The sequence below is a fragment of the Cibotium barometz genome, chromosome 20 (genome assembly GCF_041138505.1).
Source record: "Cibotium barometz isolate CiBa-2024 chromosome 20, ASM4113850v1, whole genome shotgun sequence".
NCBI classification, from domain to species: Eukaryota; Viridiplantae; Streptophyta; class Polypodiopsida; order Cyatheales; family Cibotiaceae; genus Cibotium; species Cibotium barometz.
Genome location: NC_141065.1, coordinates 45,452,014 through 45,472,246, shown reverse-complemented (window position 1 = coordinate 45,472,246; position 20,233 = coordinate 45,452,014). Strand labels below are relative to the sequence as shown.

Genomic DNA, 20,233 nt, shown 5'->3' with positions numbered 1-20,233 from the left:
GGACAATTTCCTTACAAAAATCAAGGATTTTAAGGAGTAGTTGGTCAGTGTTGATGAAGCATATCCTCATAGTTCATTGGTGCCTACTATCTTAAATGCGTTGCCAGACTCATATCAAAGTTTTTCTTCTACCATCATAATCAGTGTTGATGAAGCATATCCTCATAGTTCATTGGTGCCTACTATCTTAAATGCGTTGCCAGACTCGTATCAAAGTTTTTCTTCTACCATCATAATCATTGATGCAAGGCAATCCAAATGCTTTGAAGTTTGAGGAGTTGGTTTCTATGCTCTTGCAAGAAGAGCAATCTAGACAAAACAAATATGTCATGCGTACAAGAGATCAAGTTTTTTACGCTATCAATCTCATCAACAAAGAGGCAAAGGTAAAACTTTCCTCAGGGGAGCTTGTAACAGTCAAAGCCACCTAAGAGAAGCTAGTCAATAATCATGAGCATAACATGAATGCCCTCCACCTTCAATACCAAGCCCTCGAGACCGCTAAGGTTACGGCGGTGCTAGCCTAGGCACATGAAGCTGAAAGAGATCAACTCCTAGATAAGCTCCTAGATAAGCTTAAGTAAGCAAAAGCCGAAGAGGCCAAGCGATCTGTGCGACTAACTAATTTGCTAAGGAGTGTGATGATGCCCTCACTGTATAACACATGAAGCCACTAGAACCCTCACCGATTTCCAAGAGAAGTACAAGCTCACAGTGACCAAAGCGGCTACTAGGGAAGCAACCTACCAAGAGCTCCTCCTCCCATAAAGAAACTCTGATAGTCGAGGCATATTCATCATATGTAGACCCTTGCCTCTCCAGTGATTCCCCATTGGAATGAGGGCAGGACCAATAAAAGCTAGACATGCTTCTCTCGTGGGCTACCAATCTTGACACATTTCCCACAGAGTCAACTCCTACCACCTCTCTTAAGCAACATCTTCGATGGGAGCCATGCTAGTTACAAGGTTTTGGAAGTTCTTTGAGATCATGTGCCAACCGGCCAATGGCTTTCCTATAAGACCTTCGTCACATCTTTCTATGAGATTGGGTAGTACCAATGCTGGTTGGTAAGTCTCACCCCACACCAAGCCCAACCTACTTCCTATCCAATCTTTTATGGGCCCACTTTTGGTACAAAACCCTTGTGAGAGAGAGAGAGAGAGAGAGAGAGAGAGAGAGAGAGAGAGAGAGAAGAGAAGATAATTAAAGAAAGCCGAATGCAAAGTAGAGTGTTGGAGTTTTCACTAGAAGAAGAGAAGAGACAGGCTCACCTTATTGTCCAATGCCCAAAATCTCCACAAGCATTGCATGTAATAGACACATAGGTGCTGTTTTTTCACTAACCTCCATTGAGCCTCATCACCAACAACCATCCAGGTATATTTTTGGATAGGGGGCCATGGTGGGTGTAAGCTTGGCCCAGGTATAGTTTTGGATAGGGGGCCATGGCGGGCGTAAGCTTGGCCCATGGTATGACCTAACTTCCTTTCCCAAATCAGTAGGATCCCTCTATGGCGTCATCTTTGACCACCCCACCCATTGATTCACATTGCCTCTATCCCATGTGCTTGATAAGCCAAATCCATCAAGCCATAGAGACCACCTAGCTCCCTTATAGTTGTGGGCACAACCATGCTGCGATCCGCTAAACATTCTAATGAACTTGACTCCCCAAGAAAAGGGCCATCAAGTAGAGAGAGTCAAAGAAAGCAGTTGAGTTGGAGAAGTCCTTATTTGGAGAAGTGCACCTACACAAGCACACCTTTTTCCCATTGCCCATGCACATCACCTATCTATTTTGCTCTACGAGCATCACACTTCTCCCATCTCACCTCATCAACATCAACCCTCCAGGTACATTTCTAGATGGGGGACCATGGCACGGGTGCTAGCTCATGATAATACAACCCATCGCCTAGAGAACCCTAACCTTGCAGGTAGCTTCCTTGCCTATATCCTTAGCTTTGATTCTCATTCAACATCGACAACATCTTGCCCTAGTTGGTGTATTCATCAAGCAACAACTCAATCTCTAGGTGTCACACTATGAGATCCAAGCATCACACTCTGTCCTGCCAAGCTGTCTCAGACCTTTATATGCTCATGCCACTTATTCCATGGTGGTCGCTTGTCACTCATAGGGTGTGGACCGCTTCTCCCAGTTACCTTATCTTGAAGTGTCCACACCACTTCCACAACTAATTGAAGCCTATCATTGTAGCACCTCTACATCACCTATATCACTTACCATGCTACCTCGACAAGCAGCCTGCCCATCAGGGCTACCCAATAAATTTGCCCTGCATCTAATGGATCGGTTTCAAACTACCCCCTTAACCTTGACTGCTAACTCCATGGCATATCTTGGACCATTCACACGCTCCACTTCTCGACTACAACTTCACCACTGCCGATTTGGGTGACGTGAGGACACAATCACCATTAGGAACAGGAGTATATTAACCACTCCCTTGGTTTATAAGGTTTTGCTTGTAAGGTGCTTGCCCACAATGCGAATGGGCACTTTTATAAGGTTTTGCTTATAAGGTGCTTGCCCACAATGCGAATGGGCACTTTTATAAGACGGTGCTATAACATATAAAGCAACTTTATCTCATGAGCTTAATGTCAAATAAGAAAAGTCTATGGACTTACTGTACATATGTTTGGTTGGCATAGTGTGAAATCTAGTCACTTGAATATGTGTCATTTTTTACAATGAGCAAGATACAATCATTCCCTTGTAATAGTTTATTTGTGAGCTCTCCTTCTTTCCTTTTCTTGCTGCTTGTATGCTTTTGAATCTTGTGATTCCTTTTTCTTGCTTGTATGCTTTTGAATCCAACTTGCTTGATGGATGCATGCTAGATAGGTTTGATTGTAGGTAACGTTCCTCCCTTCTAAAATGGGGGAAACACTTAAGATAGTCCACTAAGTCAACTTGGAGAAAATTTCTTATTCATCGACACCTTGACCATGTAGAGATTCAAGGATACGATTCATAGGTAAGACCTAGTTCTATCCCGCAGGGGAGCGTGATCTTCTAAACATCAAATCACCCATAGGGCAATTGATCATAAATTGGGCAACTACTAGACTTGATTTCTAGAGGCAATGCTTTTTTCCTGATCTTATGCAAGGCACAGCCGTTGGTCTAGTCTTCTAGAATAGAGTTGCCCAAGAACCTATTTATCTAGCGTAGGGCTTTCACTTAATCTGTTGGAAAGCTACCCGACCAATCGGGTCCACCCGTCCCCATAGGATAGTGCCGTCGAGGCATTCCATCCTCCCACTTTCCACCCTACTCACGCATCAATTTGTTTTCTAATTAATCCTACCACACTGTTTGACATAAATAAACATATTCCTTAATTAAGGCCCTTTTTCATAGAGAAATTTAGAGGAGACAAGCATTCTTGCCCATAGAGTGCTTTGAATGGTGACATTCCTATGCTCTGATGATAAGATGTATTGTAGGCAAATTCTACTAGAGGAAGGTATTGAATCCACCTTCTTGGTTCCCGTCCACAATATGCTCTGAGAATGTCTTCAATTACTTAATTGACTCTCTCAGTCTGGCCATCGGTCTCTGGATGATAAGCTGTGCGAAAGCAAAGTTGAGTTTCCAGGGCTTGAAATAAGGACTGCCAGAACTTTAAAGTGAAGTTAGAATCTTGGTCACTTACTATCCTTTTTGGGAGACCATGAAGTTTGAGGACTTCCTTGATGAATATTCGAGCAACATCAGAAGCTTTGAAGGTCTTTTTCGCAGGTATAAGGTGAGCTACTTTGGTAAGGAAGTCCACTACTACCAGAATGGAGTCATATCCTCCTTGAACAGTGGGGAGACTTGTGACAAAATCCATACTAATGCACTCCCACTTCATTTGGGGAATATCCAAGGGTTGAAGTTTTCCAGGCATCTTGACTCTTTCAGCTTTGATCCTTTGGCATGAGAGACATTGCTTCAAGTATCGAAGGACATCATTTTTCAAGCCTGCCCAATGAAAGCTCCTTCTTACGGCATTTAATGTTTTTGCATAGCCTGGGTGTCCTACACAGCAGGCATATCATGAGCTTCATGGAGGATTAGTTTCTTTAAAGCAGGATCCTTAGGGATACATAGCCTGTGATTGAAGTAGAGGCTTCCTTCATGAGTGGAGTATCCCTTGATTAGATTCTTCTCTTTCTCCGAATTTCCCCCTTCTTCTACTAACTTCATCATTCTCTGATAATCTGGGTCATGAGATGAGACTTCTTCCACTTTGACCAATATGGGATTATTTGGCATTGAAATTGCACTCAAGAAAGATTTGCGGCTAAGTGCATTTGCTACTACCACATTATCGTTCCCCAGGGCGGAATTTGATGTCGAAGTCATATTCTTGTAGAATTTCAATCCATCTCCTTTGCCGCATGTTGAGGTTAGTAGGCTGGGTGAAGATCCACTTTAGACTTTTGTGGTCAGTTAATTACAAGCTGGAATTTGCCCCCCAAGAGATAATGTCTCCATAATTTGAGGCAATGAACAACTGCTAAGAGCTCCAAATCATGGGTGGCATAATTTGCTTCATATTGCTTCAGCTTGCGGGAAGTATAAGCAACTGGTCTTCCTTCTTGGCCTAAGACACCACCAAGTGCTAGACTACTAGCATCAGTTACCACTTCAAATTCCTTGGCGAAATCAAGAAGTTTCATGACTGGGACAGAAGTAATAATGACCTTGAGCTGATCAAAACTGTTTTGATGGATTGGCAACCACACTATTTTGCAATCCTTCTTAAGAAGATCCGTCAAAGGTGCAGCTACCAAGGCATAATCTTTGATAAAAATCCTATACCACCCCGTGATTCCCAAAAACCCACGAACTTCACGAACTGATTTAGGGGGTGCCCACTCCAAAATATCCTTGACCTTGGTAGGGTCTACTGAAATGCCATCTTTGGAGACGATGAATCCAAGATATTCAATTTGATGAGTAAAGAAGGTACATTTGCTTTTCTTGGCATAGAGTTTGTGTCTGCGCAACAATTGCAGAACTCTACGCACATGCTTCTCATGCTCTTCCATTGATTTGGAGTAGATTAAGATGTCATCAAAGAAAACAAGCACAAATTCATCCAAGTAAGGACATAATATATCTTGCATTAGGTAGTTGAAGGTTGCAGGAGCATTGGTTAACTCGAATGACGTTACAGTAAACTTATAGTGGCCATAACGGGTGTTGAAGGCTGTCTTGGGTATATCTGCTTCCTTGACTTTGATCTGTAACCAGACCTCAAATCTATTTTTGAGAAGACTTTGGCCCCATGAAGCCTGTCAAGAATTTCATCGATGTGAGGGATAGGATACTTATTCTTTACAGTGACTTGATTTAGCCCTCGATAATCTATGCAGAGGCGGAGAGTTCCGTCCTTCTTTTTTTGGAAAAGAACAGGTGCCCCCCAAGGAGAGCTACTGGGGCGTACGAATCCTTGCTCAATGAGTTGGGAAAGTTGCTCTTTAAGTTCGATGGCTTCAGGAAGGGACATTTTATAGGGCGTTTTTGAGACGGGTTGAGCTCCAGGGATCACCTCGATTTCATGATCGACTTCTCGAGGAGGCGGTAGTCCTGTAAGCTCGTCAGGGAAGATGTCAGAGAATTCTTGGAGCCAAGAGGGTTCTGTCTCCATACTAGGTTCAATGGCTTTGTTAAGCTTGACTAAGAAAACTTGCTGACCCTTACGTGTTCCCTTGAGAAGATGTTTTGCCTTGACTACCCTAGATTTAGGTTTTCCTGTTATCCCTTGAACAAATATTACTTGGCCATGCTCATTTTCAAAAGTGATACTCCCCTGGTTACAATGAATGCTAGCTTTGTTTGTAATTAACCAATCCATCCCAAGGATTCCATCATAAATTCCTAATGGCAAGACTCTAAAGTGGCCATGAGTTTACCGAGCTCAAAATCAAGGTTTCCTATAGAGTGGCGAGATACTACTTCTTTCCCACTGGCTAACTCTACAATCATTCTTCGAGCTGTTTTTTGACTCAAGTTTAATTTTTACAAACACCTAGGAGAAAGAAATGAATGGGTACTGCCATAATCAATCAAAAGTTGAAATGGTTTACCGTTGTGAGTGGCTGGGGTTTGGATTACACCAAATTGTTTATTCGGACCTTGGTGTTCTACTGCCGCATGGATGGTAGCACGCTCTTCTTCAACCATTTCCAAGGTCGGTTCTTCACTTATAATACAGGCGGTTCTAGCAACTGCTCCTCCGCGGCCTCTGCCACACGGCCACCGCCTCTTGCACCTTGGTGTTCTACTGCCGCATGGATGGTAGCACGCTCTTCTTCAGCCATTTCCAAGGTCGGTTCTTCACTTATAATACAGGCGGTTCTAGCAACTGCTCCTCCGCGGCCTCTGCCACGGCCATCGCCTCTTGCACCTTGGTTGATAGGGGTTCCACGGCCTTGATTTCCTCTGCTACCTTGGGGAAATGATGTTGCCATTTTGGGACAGTTGGCTCTAAAGTGTCCCGGCTCATTGCACTCAAAACACAGAGGGCCTTCTCTGGAAGAAGCAGCATACGAGCGGGGGACAAAAGAGTTGCTTTGTCGCCCTCTGTTGTAGTAGGGGAAATTCTGTTGGGGTTTCTTGTAGGGTTGATCTTTAGGATTGATCTGTTGGGGTTTCTTGTAGGGTTGATCTTTAGGATTTGCCTCAGGGTAAGATCTCTTTTGATGCTTAGGTTTGTCAGTCTTCATTTCTTTCACAAGGGGCTTTGCTCGTATGAGAGCATCCTGTAATGTGCTTGGCCTCATTGCTTCAAGGCGGGAGTCTAAGGGTTCATTTAGCCCTTGGCAGAAATTCTGTTGGGGTTTCTTGTAGGGTTGATCTTTAGGATTTGCCTCAGGGTAAGATCTCTTTTGATGCTTAGGTTTGTCAGTCTTCATTTCTTTCACAAGGGGCTTTGCTCGTATGAGAGCATCCTGTAATGTGCTTGGCCTCATTGCTTCAAGGCGGGAGTCTAAGGGTTCATTTAGCCCTTGGTAGAAACGAGCCACTTGCTGGGAAGTAGTCATAGCTGGGGCATACTTCCGAAGAGTGATAAATTTGGAATAGTAGTCCTCAAGAGTTAAGCTGCACTGCCTAAGACTAAAAAACTCATTCATCTTTATGGATTCATGGGATGGGGGAAGATATCTTTCCTTCACTGCCTGCTTGATGTCTTTCCACGTTTGCGAATGCTCAGTGACTTCCTTGTCACGGCACCATTGTTTCCACCAGAGTTTAGCATCTCCGATGAGGTGAAACCGTGCAAGCGTAGACTGATTTGCTACTTCAGTACCGGCGGCAAAGAAATAATCGTCCATCGCCTCAATCCAGACTTCAGCATCCTTCTCAACCTTTGAACCTTCTCCTTTAAAGGAGGGAGGTTGCATTTGCTTGAGCAGGAGCTTCTTCTCCTGGGTATCAATGTAAAGCGCATTGGGAAGTGGAGGGTGGTCGTCCTGGCCATCATTGTAAAAACAATTTTTAAGATTACAAGATTCATATTTGTACAACGCTTATTTTTGGAGAGTAAAACATTGAAATCACTTTATTTCCAAATATTTACAAGAACGAGTTTTATTACAAAGATCTGAGACTAATATAATTAGTCTTATTTAACATCAAGGGAAATTCCTAGGCTTGACTATGACATAAGGGTAGAGCGGTCCACATAGGTGAAATATGGGGGTTCCGCTGTAGTTTCTAAGACTAAAAACTGATGGTGTAAGGGTGGTAGACTCTGGATTGGGGTAGATCCCAACACAGCTACTCTATCAGCAGGTAAGATCTGCATCACTTGGTTATACACCCAGCGATCCTGAGGTATGCGAACCCCATCTATAGTCACAGAGGTGTCGGCCCTGGGGGTACCAAGACGAATCAAAATAAACGGATCATCTTCAACTTTTCAATCCAACGAATCCGCTTAAGGTCGGTGGTGAGGTTCCCAATTCGATCTGCTCGGATGAAGAAATATCTCGATCCACGACTCCAGAAATCTCTACCCCATCCTCTTTCAATACAAGAGAAATGAGGGAGGGACATCTTCTCTAATATCTGCACCACGGTGTCATGGAACTCGAAATTTGAGGAGTGACTAGCAGTCTCGAAGATGCATTGGAAAACTAGAAACTTCGAGTAGGCATCTTCCTCTTCCTACAGTCATTCAAACATCAATTCAATTTGTTTGTTTTAGTAGGATGTTTTTATTATTTAGCATTATGTTAGGTAAAACATTCATTGCAAAACAATCCTTAAATGGTAATTTCTAGGAGCTAAGATCGGCTCTGATACCAATTGTAAGGTTCCTCCCTTCTAAAATGGGGAAAATACTTAAGATAGTCCACTAAGTCTTAACTTGGAGAAAATTTCCTATTCATCGACACCTTGACCATGTAGAGATTCAAGGATACGATTCATAGGTAAGACCTAGTTCTATCCCGCAGGGGGAGCGTGATCTTCTAAATATCAAATCACCCATAGGGCAATTAATCATAAATTGGGCAACTACTAGACTTGATTTCTAGAGGCAACGCTTTTTTCCTCATCTTATGCAAGGCATAGCTACTGGTCTAGTCTTCTAGAATAGAGTTGCCCAAGAACCTATTTATCTAGCGTAAGGCTTTTCACTTAATCTGTTGGAAAGCTACACGACTAATCGGGTCCACCCATCCATAGGATAGTGCTGTCGGGGCATTCTATCCTCCCACTTTCCACCCTACTCACGTATCAATTTGTTTTCTAATTAATCCTACCACAGTGTTTGACATAAATAAACATATTCCTTAATTAAGGTCCTTTTTCATAAGGTTTGTTAAAACAGCCTTTTTACACAATACAATCATGCCAAAGACAAGATATATTTATATAAAAACTTTATACATGAATCAATTCCATACAAGCCAAACTGGCTCTCTTATTCTTATACTGCCGATGATCTAGAATTCGTCCTTCCAGCCTCTACATGCTGGGCAAAACCCTACGGGACCATACACCTCATCGTCGGCCGCGCTGGCGAGGACTCAAGCTGGCCTGTCGCCCTCTCAGGCTCCATCGCTCGATCCTTCCGCCCCTCAGAGGGATGTCTGCACACTAGGGTGGTGGGCTTATTTACCGCACTAGCCAGGGCCCTCAGAACTAGGCAACATCATAATCTCTCGCCTCAATCGGCGATCCTTATTCTCCCAATGGTATGAGGGATACCTTGGGCCATTCCCGGGCTTTGCTAACGACGCCGCCCGGCTACACAAGCACGGAACGGAGTTAGCGTTGAAGCCAGAAAAAAAACTTGCACTCTTAAAGATAACAATTTCAATGCAATTTATTGAATACAGCATCACATAATTCGTAACTTCATACAATTTTATATCGTTATTTTAAAAGGAAAAGATACACATTTATTAACACTAATTTAAGAAAAAACTCTTCTTAAAAAAAATTAACCATGCTAACCTGGCCTCGTTGTTGCGCGCTCCTCTTGAGATAATATTTTGACATCTCCGAGAAGAGGCCATCTTGGGCGTCACCTTGTAGAGCTCTCTGCCGCGATCGAAACGCTTCAGTCGGATCTCAATTCTGAGATCGTTTGCTCATCGTATGAGCAAAAGATTATAGCGCACGAACCCTTTCTTAAGGTAAAAAACCCTTATTAAAGTCTACGCAAATGGGGGGGGGATTGTGAGATGTCCTTAAGACCAAAAACGTGGAGGAGGGCTGTGAGGGCTGCTGTAAGTCTATTCACACGGGGGGGAGAAGAGTTGAGGACACTGTCTCCTAGCAAGAGGGGGATGGAGGAAAATTGGCTTATCTGAAAAGAGGCAAATGAGGGGGTGTGAGAGAGGTGGCAGGGGCGGCTGTACTGCAGCAAGTACGCTGTACTGCAGCAAGTACGCTACACAGGGACGGACGGCGGTACGGACGACGGTACAACAGGGCATACGCTGCACAGAAATGCGTGTAGCTTATGGAGCACCCCAGGGGTTTATATAGCTGAGGGGTACGGGTACGGGCACGCAAAGCAAGGACGAAAGGACGGTGTACCGTCAAAGGCTATGGATCAGTGGTCTGCATGGGTCTAGGGGAAAGGCACGGTGTCAGTTTGCCAGGAGCAGGGAAGGAGTGGTACGCATGTACCTTATCTGGTCTGGGACAGCATGGGTGTCCACGTAGGGTTGCGTGTGGACCACACAGTGGGCGGCCGTCCTTTGGTTCTTGGGCGGCCATCGTACGGGCACCCTAGTAAGTGTGTATGGTCTAAATTTTGGAGCGGGGCACCCAAATTTGGGACGCTCGTCTCGATTTGCGTGTCGGACCACCCCGGGGGCGGTTTTTTTTTTGTCCGGGAGGTTCTCCTGGTCGTTGGGGTTCAGACCGTTCGTCAATCGGACGCCTGGTCGTGCATTTATTAAGGTTTAAAGGTCGCTGTTTTTTAACTATAATGACTGATATTTACGTATAGGCTTGATCCGGTGTCCGTTTTGGATGCTGTAAAAGCCTATATTAGGGTAAAATCGCGCGCAGATTCTAAATTTGGGCTCAGAATTTGAAGATTCTAAGTAGAAATGACTCAAATAATAAAATCATTGATTTTTATACCATAAAAACTCATAATTACATGGACATTTCTTTATTAGTGAAGATGGGTATGTTACAGGTTCTCTTCTTACAATAGCTTCTTCTTCTTCCCTCACCTTTGTGAGAGAGGACCAATGTGAAGGACTCTCTCTTCTTGCCTCCATCTAGGCATTGAAAGCACTCCCTTCACCCCCCTTTGGTAAGGAGCATTCCACTGTGACAACAAGAGTGAGATCACGATGATGAGCTAGCACACCCACAATGGGAAGTTGCATTTGCAGCTCGAAGATAAAACCTAATGACACATGCTTTGGTAATGCTAAGGTAAGTCGGGGGCAATTGAAGGATGAGGAGGTGAGAGGCCAGGGATGATGGCTCTTTTGTATAAAGGCGCCCAAAGCTCATCTCTTTTTTATCCCCTGGACCTCATTGAGGTTTATCCTCAGGATGCTTGCCGTAAAATAGGATTTTTTATCAGCGTAGATGTAGTATGATCCAATGGCTCATATTTTTCTGAAAAACATAGTGTTTGAGAAAGGGTAAAGCTCTAAGTGTTTGTGCAAGGGCAAAGGTGTCCGTAGGAGATCATCGCCATGGCTGCCGCTGCTACTGTATCCCGCATCAAGCTTGGTTCGCAGGGTCTGGAGGTTTCTGCGCAGGGGCTGGGCTGTATGGGCATGTCAAGCGGCTATGGGCCACCTAAACCCGAAGAAGAGATGATTGAGCTTATACGGTATGCAGTGAACGACTTGGGCATCACCTTCCTTGACACCTCGGATGCTTACGGCCCTCACCACAACGAAACCCTTCTCGGCAAGGTACTCCTGGCATTTCTCTGATCATTTGTTCTTGATTGGCTTGAAGGAGAATTTCAATGTCTGTGAAGGTGTTTAATGGCACTTTTTGATACGAGCACTTTAGATCTGGCCTCTGATTATATGTAAATGGCAGTCTCAAAGATGTATGTGTCCTCTGCTTTGACCTTTACAAATAATCACTTGAAAATCTGATGAGCCCTTTCAGATCTTCATTTTCGTACATTGTTTTTTTGTGGGTTCTGAAGATTAAGATATATGATGACTTGAAGGTTGACCTGTTGGTATTGTGAGTATGCGTGGGCGCTTATTCGCACTTGAGGTCGAGCTTCTTGGGCTACTTGCAGGCACGTAAAATCCACCCTCTGTTTATGTGGGCAGTAGGAATTTTTACCTTAAGTTTTACAATTAGGCACTTGAAATCCATAGAAAATGTGATTTGTCCCTTGACGTAAGATGTTTGCCATGCTTAAAAGTTTTACAAGTAGGCGCTTGAAATCTACAGAAAATGTGATTTATCACCCTTGATGAACACTGGTCAATGTGAATAATCACCCTTAATGGGACACTTATACTGAGATAATTGATGAATACTTAAACTTTAGATAATCATTTTGATTAATTACACATGATCAGCACTCAAATTGAAATGGTCATCTTGATTAGTTACCCATGGTGAGGCACTGAACTTTGGGATGGTTGATAGGCACTTAATATCAAGATTATAAATTACTTTTGAAGGACTTGAAATTGAGGCAGCTAATTGGCACTTGAAATTGCACGTAACATCAATCTGAGTACATTGATGCTAGCGTATGCAGAATTCAAAGTGTAGCGATTCTCATACATGTGCGCCATGCTTGCACTTGAACAATTGGGCACTTAGAACCCATCAAAATCAAACCCCTTGTGCTGGCTGATGTTTTAGAGCGTTCAAAGAATCTGAGATGATATGTCATGTTTCAATTTAAACATTTGAGCACTACAAAAGCCCAAATGTGAGAATTAAGCCTCTTGATGTGCCATGCTTGATTCAAAAACCAACACATGGTGTGCAATTCTTTGATGGGGCCAATTTCAAAGCTGACAGAATTAGCCCTTCTGATTCATTAAGGCACTGAAAGTGCATACAAGCATGCCTTCGGATGGTGCTTCTTACTCCAACTGAAGTAGAACCTTCAATGAATGTTTTTTATGAATGCTTCCACTCAATGTTTTTTATGAATGCTTCCACACAATGCGTTCTACCATCTATCTACATGAACCTCGAATTTTTGTGTATCGTGCAGGCTTTAAAGGGGATTCGAGACAAGGTTCAGCTAGCCTCCAAATTTGGGATATGTGTGGAAAATGGACAACGCTCTTTCAGAGGAGAGCCAGCATATGTTCGTGCGTGCTGTGAAGCAAGCTTGAAAAGATTGGATGTGGACTGTATTGATCTATATTATGTGCATCGCATAGATACCAGAGTCCCCATTGAGGTCACGGTAGGGCTAGATTCCTAACTTGTTCAGTCAACTAGAAGGAATTTTTTGTTATTCGTTAGATTAATCTTTGGCTGAAGGCATTGGGCTTAGGGGCTTTACAGGCTTGTGAGTGCCTGTGAAAAATGACTAATCTTCCCCACCCCTCATGGATGAGAGATCTCCCGTCCAAGCAACCTCTGAAAATTGGGGGATGGTCTGTGGAAGGCCTTACTTTGTTGCAGCTGTTGCACACACAAGTTGAGGAATCAAGTCAATGCTCTGGTGGTTTGCTCGCAGGTTGGAGAGATGAAAAAGCGGGTTGAAGAAGGAAAGATAAAGTACTTGGGCCTCTCCGAGGCTTCAGCTTCTACTATCCGCCGAGCTCATGCAGTGCATCCCATCACTGCAGTCCAACTGGAGTGGTCATTGTGGACTCGTGATGCAGAGCAAGAAATCATACCAACGTGCAGGTGTTTTCTTGTTTTCTTTCACATTTATGAGTTTGTTTTAAGAATTTTTGCCTCAACTTTTTTCAGATGTTGGCTGCTTAATGCAGGGAGTTAGGTATTGGTATTGTGCCCTTTAGTCCACTGGGACGAGGCTTCTTTTCAGCTGGAGCCAAGGTTTTGGAGAATGTCACAGAAAATGATATACACAAGGTACTCATTTCATAACCCCAGCATCTCATTTATATGCTTTGTTTCATGCCCAATGTTTCGCTTCCTTATCTTTGTCTTTGTTGTTATTCAGTGGGGTCAACCAAGATTTGCATCTGAGAACCTGGACCACAATGTGGAACTGTTTTTAAAGTTGAACGATCTTGCTTCCAAGAAGGGCTGTACGCCAGGCCAACTTGCTCTTGCATGGGTGCAGCACCAGGGAGAAGATGTCGCTCCCATTCCAGGCACCACGAAACGAAAGAATCTGGAGGAGAATGTGGGTGCATTAAATGTTAAGCTCTCCAAGGGAGAGCTTCAAGAACTCGAAGCTATCTTTCACAGTAAGTGTGCTGCAGGCGATCGGTACAAGGACATGAGCTGGTCCACGATGGAATTGGAGACGATTCCTCTTTCGCAATGGCAGGGTGCATAGAAAAACTTGAGATAGTCTATAGAGAGTTTGAACACTAAATAATTGCACTTTAAAAGGGCAGCGGGCTACTTGTTATCTCGATGATTTGGATTTACCTCCATAAAGATGACATATGTCCACAAAGTTGAACTTTGAAGATTATAAGCTCTCTTTATGTATAGCAAGTGTTAGTTATGTGTAATTATGCCTACCCTAAATGTGACTGACACCACACTCTGCTAAATACGAATCTCATCAGTGTAATGTCGGTGCTTTCCGTTTAGGAATGTGGAACAATGTAGGTGTAGGTTGTGGCATCGCTGCAAAAGGATTGGTGAAGCTAGATTCATACAGACTGCAATCACTGCACAGGCGTACTTGTTCGCAAAGCAATTGCAATGGAAGTTCTGCAGGGAAGCTATGAACGCCTTGCCAACTATTGAAGTGGACTTTTGAGCATGTATAAAGTTAGGGAGACAAAAAACAAGAGTCAGACTTCTGGATTTAAAAAAATTAACATTCTCATACTAAGGGTAGAGGGGCCGATAACATGGAGTGTTAGTGAGAAGACCCATAATATGTGAAAAAGAGAACATTCCTAGAGTTTCTCCCTCGTGTCCACTTTGGATCAGCTGAAAACCATACATATTTGGACTCTCCATTTTCTTCCCCCCTATCATCTGTCATCATTGTTGCTTTTAAGCCTTGCTTTTCCCTAAGGTTAACATATGATTTTTAAATAAAAGCAGCCTGAGATATAAATCAGAAGATAACAAAATTGCACACAAATTATTGTGGTGGTTTCGAGCTTAAATGTATGAGATTTGCCCACTGCAACGTAGCAATTGGTTACCAACCTGAGATATAAATCTACACCTGATTGCTGACAGGTGTAGATTTGCCACTTGAACTTCTGATCGTCTTAAGTAGGTGCCTTCCCAAAAGTAATTTTATCACCATGCTTTCTTTCTTTGCTAGTTAATTATTATTTTACTGTCAAATGACTAGTTAAACAATCCACATTTTATGATTATTAATTTATTTTATGTTCATTGTAGAATCTATTTTTTATGTATGATTTTGGAAACCACCTTTAAATCTAATCACTAGTTTAAATCTACAATGAATTTTGGCTTGTATTCTTAACCTCCAATCGTTTGCACTAGTCGTACTCTAGTGACCATCTCCCCTAATTTGCTTTGCCACAAGGTGATCCTAGGGGGCCTCATTGTTGCTTCCATCCTCTTCCACTGTTCCATGTAGGGCCTCCAAAACATTGACTATCAAATCCCATTGATCAATTACAAGACTTTCTTTGATCTTGTTTGAGAATTCACACAAAATGTCCTTTACTAGGAAATAGTCAATTTGTTGACGTTCAAGGGCAATTTTGATTGACATATGCCAAAAATGGTCTTTTTCATGTTCATAGTCTTGCCAAGGTAAGCTCCCAAACAATTGGATAACGATTGCGCTCATGAAAACACTACCATGTCAGCATTTTTGGAAGAACTTTAGGTCCCCACGAGGAATAGAATGTTTGCAATTGACAAAGCTTGAGCAAGGGAAGTAAAGCGAGGGCATTGACATGAAGGGGGTTGCCACGCACGTGCCAAGTCTTACTTTGGAACCTGTGGACTCTTGATTGTGGTTTAATAGCTCTCTCTCTCTCTCTCTCTCACACACACACACACACACACACACGCACACACACACACATCCAACTAGAAGGGTTACTTGAAGTATGGTACAAAAAGAATAGTTATAATTCAAAACGGAAACACATATTCACATTAACACCTACAATTGAGTGAATTAAGTTGGTTGTAGCTTCACCAAAGAGGTAGCCATGCGACCTACTACCCTAGCATTGCTAAGATTGAAATTATTAAGCAATCAAAGAAATTGATAGGTATGAAAATATAAACAAAGGAGATCACATTGACAAAGATGAAGTAGAAATGCAACAAACTAGCTAAAATTTGAGTAGCTTGCAAACAAGGCAAATGGACAATCTTTTGTGATGGAAGAGCTAGGCTTATCTAGGATTTTTGTTTATGCAAAGTGGTTTCCCTTGAGCCTCTAATTTCCATAGCACAACCTCATCTGCTAAGCTAGGAGTTTTTGTTTCTTTCACATAAGTAACAATGAGGTTCAATATGTTCTTGGACTTTGTGCTTATACATGGTCTCATAGGTCATTCTTTCCCCTCTTCCTCCCCCCCCCCTCTCTCTCTCTCTCTCTCTCTCTCTCTCTACTAGTGAGCTTGTGATCTCTCCCAAAAGGACATCATCAAGCTAAAGATAATATATGCCTCTTAAGCTTTGTAAAGAGTCCTCCTCATTAGAAGTTCATTTTGAGTAAGGTTAAAATCTTCAACAAGAAGAATAATGATGATAAACACATCAAAATAGAATAAAAATCTACAAAATAAGAATGATATCAACGATGGAGATGGTAATGATACATTGAAAACATACTAATAGAATAAGGATAAAAACTTACAAAATGTAGAAGAACCTAAAATGATCAAAATAATTAAATATCATTAAAGTATATCTCAGTGCAAGAAGGCCTTGCTAACAAGTCTATGCTATGGAGATGCCCATTATTTTGTTTATTAAGATCTATGCTTTTAATTTGTGAAAGTCTATGTTATGTTCTATTTTTTGTGCTTGAGAATTAGATTTTTTTTTTCAAGTGTCATAAAGGTCCTGAGATTGGTATCAGAGCTTTAGGAGAAGAATTTTTGAAGAAAAATTCAAAAACAAATTTTCTACAATTATTTGGGAATAAAAAAAGCAAAGGATTTGATTTTTGACAAATACTAAAGCTTCAAATAAAGAAAGAATACTTGCATGGGAAGACCAAAGATTGGGACACTATGAAAAAATTGGTTGTGAAGTGGAAGTGCATTAACAAATAAGTTTCTATTAAATAATACCTTTTTAAAAACCTCTTTATAAAACCACAAAACCACTTTAAATTCCTCAACACTCTCCAAAATCCAATAGTAAGGAAGGCATGAGTTTTATTCTTCTAATTTCAAAAATGGAAGAACTCCACAACCGAGTAAATCTATAGTGGATGGTGAAGGGGCTCTGAAATTTTCTTTAGGAATATCTCCAAATATAAATTTACAAATCCTTCACTCTGTGCACTACTAAGCCCGTCACCTCAAAAAAAAAAAAAAAATCTCTCTCTCTCTCTCTCTCTCTCTCTCTCTCTCTTCTCTTCTCTTCTCTTTTGCGCTGGTTGCCCTTCTTTCTCTTTGTAGGCTATTTTGCCTTCTCTCTATTCGCTCTATTGCTGTGCATGCCGGCATATTTTCTTGTGTTTTCTTTTTCTTTTTTGTTTCGCAAGACGCTTTTGTCAAAGCTTTCAAACTAGGCTTTGATATTCACAAGCTTTAACAAAAAAAAAAAACTTCTAACTTATTTAAACCTTAAAACTTTATAACTTTCCATTCTTTGTAAGCTCTAAAGCTTTAAGCTCACAAGCCTGAAAAGCTTTAAAAAAGGCTCCAAAGCCTTCTACTCAAACGCTCTCAAATTTTCGTAAGGCTTCAAACCTTCTCCCAAACCAAAATCTCATAAGAGCCATAAAAGTTTTCCTAATATACACCTTCAAACCTTCCAAAGGGTACAACCTAAAGCTTACACAAAAGGGTTACTTATTAGAAATTGAGCATCCAATAAGAGGAGAATTTTGAAGCCTTTTTCAAAGGGTTAATAAAAGGGGATTAAATCAAAGACTTTTCAAGGACAATTTGAACATCAAGATTTCAGGCTTCTTCAACATCTTTAACCCAAGTGCTTTGCCAACTCGTACAAGTAGACTTTCACAGTCTATAGATGTTACAAATTCTTTTGTTAGAGACTTTGACCAAATTTATGAGTTAGTAAAATTGAATATTCAAAAAGCACAAGAGAAATATATGAAGTATGCGAATCGTAAATGCAAACATGTTATCTTCAATGAAAGCATTTATGTCCTTTTTCGTATTGAGAAAAGAAGACTTATATTAAATATGTGACTTTCAAGAATCATTATATTGAAGATGTTAAATGGATGCCAGAAAAGTTTTTTCGTTCTTACCAAAATTTCATCCTTTCATACCATCCACACAATTGAGGTCAATTTATAATCCGAGCAAGAGGAAATGTTAGTCATAACCTCTATGGGGATTCCCATTATTTTAATTCGAGATATTTCATTTTGAATGCGTCTTTTATTTATATCATACGAGGATTAATGTGTTTAATCAATTGTGTGCGCTGGTATTATATAGTTATGATTAATGTGTTTAATTAGCTATGTGTTCTGACTAATATAATTTTGGATGTAGGCGATGATTGAGTGACAGATTCTGTGTTAATCGTAGGTGGAACATGTATTGAATAACTTTTGGAAGACATGTGAACACCTTTTATGGTTTTACATTTAGGCATTAATATTTTTGTAAGGCTAAGGCTTTAAACCTTTGTATATACCAATTAATATTTTATACTTTTGGTAGGCTCAAGACGTTATATTTGTAGCTTGTTATATTTTTGAAAAGGTTTTACGCTCAAAAAGCTAAAAGCACTTTTGCTTTGTTTTTGGAGTTATCTTTATGAAAAGCAAGCTTTCTAATATATATAAATATGACTGAGGGGTACAAGGGCCACACTCATCTAGGGGAGATTCAACCTAATCTTGTGTCAACTGTGACCTCTTTCTTATTCTCTAGCTCTCTTGTTTATTTAATTTTTGATTATTAAGGTTTGTGCTTTTAATTTGTGCAAGTCTATAATATGTTCTAATTTTTATGCTTGAGAATTATAATTTTTTCTCCACAAGTGTCATAAAGGTCTGACAGTGATATCATAGCTGGACCTTTCAAAGAGAACAGTTTTTGGAAAAAAAATTCAAAGTAAATTTTACGTAATTATTTGGGAGCAAAGAAGAAAAAGGATTAAATTTCTGGCAAATACCAAAGCTTTAAATAGAGAAGGAATACTTACACAAGAAAACCAAATAAAGCTTTAAATAAAGAAGGAATACTTACACAAGAAAACCAAAGAATTGAGACATTGTCAAGAAATTGATTCTAAAGTGGAAGGGCATTAACAAATTAGTTTTAACCAGTGGATAATACTTCTTCTCCACCACCTTTTTCAAAACCTCTTTGTAATACTTCTTCTCACCAACCTCTTTCTAAAATCATAAAAGCACTTCAAAAACCACCTTTGGATTCCTCCATCCTCTCCAAACTCAATAATAGGATGGAATAAGCAGGTTTTCAACATTATTCTTCTAATTTCAAAATTTGAAGAGCTTCACAACCCAGTAAATCTATAGTGGACGGTGGAGAGCATTTCATATTTTCTTTCAAGGAATTTCTTCAAAGAAAAATTTTCAAATCCCTCCCTCTACATGTTTCACCCATTGCCTCAATTTTCTCTCTTTTCACTTTGTGTTGGTCACCGCCCTTCTCTCTTTGCTAGCTGTTTTACCTTCTCTTACTTTGCTCTATTGTTGCGCCCAGCACTGGCCGCTAATTTTTCCTCTTAGGTTTGCGCTAAATCATAGGCTACCTCTTCACTAGCTTGAGGCTCACACTAGGCGACTAAGCGCCTAGCCCCCATCTGCACCCAAGCACTTTGCCAACTCATACGAGTAGACTTTCACGTTCTATAGAGGCTGCAGATTCTTTTGTTAGAGAGACTTTGACCAAAATCACGAGTTAGTAAGATTGAATATTCAAAAAGATCAAGAGAAATACATGAAGTATGCAAATCATAAACGAGAACATGTTATCCTCAATGAAGGTGAAAGGTGATTATGTACTTCTTTGTATTGAGAAAAGAAGACTTAAGTCTACAGAGACCAATCCTATAGTAAAATTTGTTCCCAAATTTTATGGAGCTTTCAAGATAATTGTAAACATAAATGATAATGCATATAAGTTAGAGCTACCTTCTAATTGCTATATTCATAATTCTTTTCATATTAGTTTTTTGAGACCTTTTCCTTCTCATCCTATATTAGAACAACCTCTGGAATTGGTAACAAAGACGAACATCTTGTGCCTAAGTCTACTATTGACCAAATGAGACCATCACTACATACATTGGCAATAATTATATTAAATATCTTGTGACTTTCAAGAATCATCCTTTGAAGATGCTAGATGGATGCTAGGAAAGATTTTCATTCTTACCAAAATCTCATCCACTCTTACCATCCATGCAATTGAGGTCAATTTTAATGCGAGCAAAAGA

The 20,233-nt window shown here is 40.9% G+C and overlaps 1 protein-coding gene across 2 annotated transcripts; it reads left to right on the top strand.

Moving 5' to 3' along the window:
- Positions 1–11,083: 11,083 nt before the first annotated feature.
- Positions 11,084–14,169, top strand: LOC147627926 (auxin-induced protein PCNT115-like). 2 transcript variants are annotated; one of them, XM_086814898.1, is made up of 5 exons: positions 11,084–11,433; positions 12,720–12,917; positions 13,194–13,366; positions 13,453–13,555; positions 13,647–14,169. In XM_086814898.1, the coding sequence occupies exons 1-5, from the start codon at positions 11,209–11,211 to the stop codon at positions 13,986–13,988; spliced, it is 1,041 nt and encodes a 346-aa protein (XP_086671024.1). In that variant the 5' UTR covers positions 11,084–11,208; the 3' UTR covers positions 13,989–14,169. The 2 variants fall into 2 exon arrangements, with proteins under 2 accessions (XP_086671024.1, XP_086671025.1); XM_086814899.1 differs by lacking the exon at positions 12,720–12,917 and having other exon boundaries at positions 11,087–11,433.
- Positions 14,170–20,233: the final 6,064 nt, after the last annotated feature.